Consider the following 6,468-nt stretch of genomic DNA (forward strand, 5'->3'; position numbering starts at 1 on the left):
AAAAAAAAAAAAAAAAAAAAAAAAAAAAAAAAAAAAAAAAAAAAAAAAGAAAATACCTCGAAGGGTTGCAAGACTCTCTTATCTTAGTGTTGTATGTAGATTATGGATGTGGAATGATCCGCACAGTTTGGGCCATGTGGCCCATGTGTGCCCCAGCACTAAGCTTAGCAAAACACTTTACCAAGAACTCAGTGGGCATTTGAATTCAGAGGAGGATGGAGACTTAATACCCGTGCTTAACAATATAAAGGCAGCAGACGTGAGCTCAGGGCTGTTTTCTATCTTAGTGACAATGATGGCTCTGAGGTTTATCGCAATCATGTCACGACTAGCTTGGTAGACTCAGAGAGAATTTTTAGTCTCTTTTTACCTTTAAATGGGAGACTGACAATCTGATTAGCTGGGTTCAGAACTAATTATAAGTTCTTAAGTTGCAACCTAGAACATATTGAGTATGCACAGTCTATTTCTTATTGAGAATCTACTATTGTCTAGGTGTTACAGAGACCATTGGTTCACTCTCCAAATATCACACTGTGTGGAGTGCAGGGCACTCAGCTATAGAGGAGAGTCAACCCTTCCCAAATAACATTACTGAAGTTCACAGCTGGAGATAGCTCCTAGAAACCACACCATCAGTTAGCAGGTTGGCTGAAATTTTGGCTTAGGCCTAGGGGATGCAGTGTGCACGGTGACACTGCCCATCATCAGCATCCTCCCTCCTCTGTTGCTCAATGCGAATGATTGTCATTTTATATGGGAAATGAACATGTTGGTTTAATAGATACTAAAGTAAAAGAGTGGACCGAAATATGTCGTTTTCAGACATTTTAATTTGATTTATATATCTCAAAAACTAATTTATATTCATATAATGCTTTCATTATAAAATATGCAGTGGTAGAGAGATTTGTGTGAATATGGGAATTTTAAAAAAATTGGTTTATAAATGGCCTGGAACAGGTTGCAGAAGCGCCATCAGTTGCTCTTTTTAATATATCTTGAGCATGCTATGACACATCCTGAAATAATTTGCTTCTGGGGGAAAAAAAAACACTACTCTCCTCTCTGTCTTTTCCCCCTAAAATGTAACTGTAAATATTACTTTGATGTATGTAATTGCTTCAACCCTCTCTCTCTTGGAAGGAAGGCTTCTAACCCTTCCATTTCCCATCTCTTGCTTTTGTCAAGAAATAAGAAAAACAGACTTAAAATGCATTATTCAAATGTGTGTAATGTAAACATTAAAGAAGTCTGAGCACAGCTACAAATTTCCCTTTTCTTAAAATGTTTGTGAAAAATAACTTGTCTGTTCTGTCTGGAGGGCATTCATCCACTGTGAAGAGGGAGTTGACTTACTGCGGTGTACCTTACGATGGCAGAGCTAAGGCAGAGTGGCACATAGTAGGACCTGGAGAATGCATGGATTGGCTTGAACTAGATGAGGGGTGCCAGAATGCAAAGACCTTTGGGTACTGCTGGAAAGAGAGGCTCTCCCTGGAGGACTCGGATGAATGACATGTTCTAAGCATCAGGTTTGAGTGTTAGCATCCACAACCCATTATTCCAGTCATTCAGGGGGCAAGGGACACACCATGGTTCCGGGTACTCAGAGGGAGAGGGATAGATGATCCCTAAGGTGTCTCTCTTGGGCTGTTTAGAGACTTGGGTGAACTGCAGGAGAAACCCCGGCCAGCAAAGCTATGGAGTCCAGGGCCCCTCAGGCAAGGCATGTATCTACACCCTAGCTGGCTATCCAGCTCCCCTCAAGTCTTTTCTTCGACTTTGTGAAGTAATCCAATGAGAATAACATTGTTTTTGTGTCTATGAGTCTATGTATGTGAGTCTCTGTGTGTCTGTGTGTATGAATCTCTCTGTGTATGTGAGTCTCTTCTGTGTGTATGTGAGTCTCTGTGTGTATGTATATGTGTGAGTATGTATGTCTCTGTGTGAGTCTCCCTGTGCATCTGTGTTTGTAGAAATCTGTATGTATCTGTTTGTGAGTCTCTGTGTGTGAGTCTACATATGTGTGAGTTTCTCTTTATGTGTTATGTATATTGAATGCAGGTGTGCGTGTGTGTGTGTGTGTGTGTGTGTGTCAGCTTTACCTGTCACAGAATTAAGACTTTCACTCCTCTGATAATAAATAAATAAACATCCTGACCTATTTTTCAGCAGAGAGACGTTCTGGAATTTCAGATCACCGAATCCTTCTTTCGTTGTCCTTTTATTGCCCCTGGGATGAGAGAAAATGGATTATAACTGGGAAACAGCAAGGAGTTGGAGGAAAAATTAATGAAGTGCATTCATTCATAGAAACAGCCCCCCAGTCGGATTTGAGTAATTAACGCCTTGCACATCTTTCTGGCGTTCTCTTTGCATCTCCGCTGGGGCTAAAAACATGTTTAAAGAAACTTAATTACTTGCAATTGTGTTTTGGGGCACCATTTTACCGGGCAGGGCTAAGATGGAGGAAATGCCTAGGTCAAGGTGAAGGTGAGGCTGTCTCTCCTTCAGTGCCTCACTCAGTTGTCTGTAAGCTTGGTGAGTTCCTCTGCCTGGGAAAAGCGCAGACTGCTACGTTGCTGACAGGAGGCCGTTAAGCTACTGCGAGGATGACAGTGACTTGAGCCAGGCACAAGTCTAGCTGTTTTACTGCGTCAGCTGAATTTGAGAAAAGTCTAGCAAACATCATCCCACGTAGAAAGGCAGACGATTTAGCAAGCACAGCTCTGATCCAAGTAATATTTAGGCACTCTGCTAAGGCATTTTCCACAAAGAGATTAAATGATTTTAAATTGAGTTAATTTGTTAAAATTCATTAAATACATTTACTATCATGAGCCATCATTGTTATGCATCTTAGCTCATCTAATTAGTCCGGTTCCACATACTCTCTTCTCTTTGCAGACGTTGCCTGGGCTTTATCAAATGCTTCCTGGGGGATTCTTTTCCTGCACAATTGCCCCTTGACAACTAGTTAGTTAGCTGATCTAACTTCACAACCCTCATGCTCTCTCCGCATGGCTTAACCTTGTGCCTTTGTCCTTGAACATCCTCTACTCCCTGCCACATGAAGCTCTGCCTGTGACAGGCAGGCCTTGTCTTTTCTTTTCAGCTTCTGCTTCCACGTCAATTCCACTTGCTTCTGTCAGGAGCCCTGTCCCCATCCTGACCTCTCAGGCTACCTCCTTCATGGCTCCTAGCTGAGTTTTTATGTTTCATACTTCTATTTACTTGTTTACTAGTCTCTCTCTCTCTCTCTCTCTCTCTCTCTCTCTCTCTCTCTCTCTCTCTCTCTCTGTATGTGTGTGTCTACATGAGCATTCTGCATGCTTGCCCATACATGTATAGGTGGAGGCCAGAGGTGGATGTGTGTGTGTGTGTGTGTGGATGTGTGTCATGCACATAGGATGTACTTGGAGGTCAGAGAACAATTTGGGGAGTTGATTCCTTCCGCCACCTCTCCCCTGCACACCCCCTTCCCCACCACGCACACACACATGGCTTCTGGGAATGTCATATTTGGCATCAAGAGCCTGCACCTGCTAAGTTCTCTTGCCAGTCGCACCAATGGTTTTTTGTGTGTGCCTGTGTCGGGGGCAGGGTCTATTACGGAATGTGGGGCTCACCATTTCTGCTATATTGATGGGCCACTGAGTCACCATTATAGAGCTGTCTCTGCCCCTCCCAATGCTGGGGTTACAGACATCTACAGCCATTCTCTGCTTTTACAAGGCTTCTGGGGATCCAGAGTCTTATGCAGCCAACCCTTTACCCACCGAACCATTGCCCCAGCCCCTCTCCTGTGTTTTAATGTAGAGCTGTCCGACGAAACCCTTGAGCTTCATCTCAACTACTGCAGAGACTTGAAGGCTTGTCTTCCTGGGTCTGGGTTTGTGCCTGACTTACAGTCAGCCTATGTGCACTTGTGGGAATGCACATAGAACTTGGGGCTTCTAAGACAAACCTCAGGATCAGCTGAGGTTCCCTGCCTACCTAGAATTTCATGATACAACACTGATACACAGGATACAATGGGGTAAGTACACGGAGCAGGAATAGCAGGAATTGTCTCTGTGGAACCTGACCCGTTAGAAGCTGACTGTGCTACTTCATGGTTTCAGTTACGTGTTCCATTCCCACCCCACCCCCCGCCTTTAATTCAAAATGATCGGATGATTGTATTATCCCTTGTAGCTTTTTATTTTATTATTCTTTTTCCTTCTGAGTAAAACGGATTCTTAAATCTAGTTTACACATTGAAGTTTCCTCCAAGTTCTGAATGTGAATGACCAACTGTTCTCTACATCTTTCTTTTAGCGTACTTCAATAGACCCAGGTCTTCATCCTTGAGAGACTCCATTGTGCATGGTTTAACTTCTAAATGAGCATCCCAGGCAGTGAGCGTGGGCGTGCCCTCCATGCCATCTTGCTGACTTGTTTCTGGATCCAAACACGCAACTCCCAAATGGCCTTTCAACTTCAGACCTTCCTTTTCACTCCCATAAGCCAGTCTCCTCTGAATTCTGCTTTTCATGCCTCCAGCTTGGCCTCAAGCATCTGCCCTCTCATCTTTTTTTTTCCTGGCCTCCTGGCCTCCAACTCATCTTCAGAATCACTGCAAAAATTATCTTTCAAGCCGTGCGGTGGTGGCGCACGCCTTTAATCCCAGCATCCAGGAGGCAGAGGCAGGCAGATTTCTGAGTTCGAGGCCAGCATGGTCTACACAGTGAGTTCCAGGACAGCCAGGGCTACACAGAGAAACCCTGTCTCGAACCCCTACCCCCTAAAAAGAATTATCTTTCTACATCTCAAAACACCATCAAATATCCCTCACACCTTAAAATTCCTTCCCAGATCACTGTTCCTGTAGGACAAAATCCAAACATTCAACCACACTAGTCAAGATTCCTGGCCCAGAGTCTTTAAAGTCATTACTATCACAGTGTTCTCCAGCTGTGCCCTCTGCTAGGTCAGACGCTGTGGCCTCTGAGCTGTCTCTTCTCATACTTTGACAATCTAGATCAGATCAGTCTCTATGTCCTCCACATCTGGAAATACCCACCATTCTTCCAGGTCAAATTCAAATACATCTTCCCCATGAGTTCCTCCAATTATTGTTCCCTCTCTGAGTTCCTTCGGCACATCTACATTGCCATTAGCTTGTTTGTAAATTCATTCTTCATTCATTCATTCACTCATTCATTCACATAGCAAATAACTACTGGATTCCATCTATCTAAGGCAGTAGCCAAAGAAGATAGCAGGAACATGTGCACGAAGCTTCTATTATAGTTGGGGAGCAGACCCTAACTGACTAAACAGTCTTAGCAGAGCTTGTGCCCAGGGGTGCTCACGTTCTCTCTGAGTAGATCCTATGTTGGATATTTCTCCTAGAGCACAGGCTGAGTTGCCCCCACCTGCTCTCAGAAATGCTCGAATGATAACTAATATGTTCACAGATCAAACAGATAAACCATCTGCCAGGGTTCACCACACGCAACCATGAATTATTTTGCTGCACAAGGTCTTCTGTGTCTCTGTGACTAGGGGTCTCTGATTGGTCCTTACACTGAGCAAGTTGTTCTGTTTCATCCCTCCTCTGGGTCATGAGCATCAATTCTGAGTTTTGACGGTACTCCCAACACAGTTCTCAGTGGTTTTCAGTGGGCAGATTTCCTTCTTAGCTTTGCACAAAGGTCAGGAAACAGAGAATGGTGAGTGGAGATTTGGTTGCAAGCAAGCAGTAAGTGCTTGTCTTGCCCTAGTGTCAGTGTGCTGTGGAGGAGGCGAGGGCAAGTGACTGATACTGCTCAGGACATCCTAGGCTAAAAGCTGAGAGATACCCAGAAGGAAAGGATTGGGAGAGGGAGAGGGAGAGGAGAGGGAGGACTGGGGAGGGGAGACTTTACTGAAGAGAGTTAGCCAAGGCACAGAGTAACAAGGCTAGAAAACCAATGGTTTTTTGATTTGCATGGCAAGTAGTTAAAGCTTTTTTTTCAATTTTTTATTAGATATTTTCTTCATTTACATTTCAAATGCTATTCCAAAAGACCCCATCCCCTCCCCACACCCTGCTCCGATACCCACCCACTCCCATTTCTTGGCCCTGGGGTTTCCCTATACTCAGGCATATAAAGTTTGCAAGACCAAGGGGCCTCTCTTCCCAATGATGACCGACTAGGCCATCTTCTGCTACATATGTACCTAGAGACACGAGCTCTGGGGGTATTGGTTAGTTCATATTGTTGTTCCACCTATAGGGTTGCAGACCCCTTCAGCTCCTTGGGTGCTTTCTCTAGCTCCTCCATTGGGTGCCTTGTGTTCCAATAGCTGACTGTGAGCATCTACTTCTGTATTTGCCAGGTACTGGCATAGCCTCACAAGAGACAGCTATATCAGGGTCCTTTCAGCAAAATCTTGCTGGCATATGCAATAGTGTCTGGGTTTGGTGGCTGATTATGG

At 44.3% G+C, this 6,468-nt stretch overlaps 1 protein-coding gene across 1 annotated transcript in view; it reads right to left on the reverse strand.

Annotated features, from left to right (window-relative positions):
• The window catches only part of Clnk (cytokine dependent hematopoietic cell linker), a 167,866-nt gene that overhangs the window by 85,730 nt on the left and 75,668 nt on the right, over nt 1-6,468 (reverse strand). The window contains exon 3 of the mRNA XM_021163546.1: nt 2,165-2,236. Coding sequence (XP_021019205.1) covers nt 2,165-2,236 — 72 coding nt within the window. The remainder of the gene's footprint in view (nt 1-2,164; nt 2,237-6,468) is intronic.

This window comes from Mus caroli, chromosome 5 (genome assembly GCF_900094665.2).
Source record: "Mus caroli chromosome 5, CAROLI_EIJ_v1.1, whole genome shotgun sequence".
Taxonomy (NCBI): domain Eukaryota; kingdom Metazoa; phylum Chordata; class Mammalia; order Rodentia; family Muridae; genus Mus; species Mus caroli.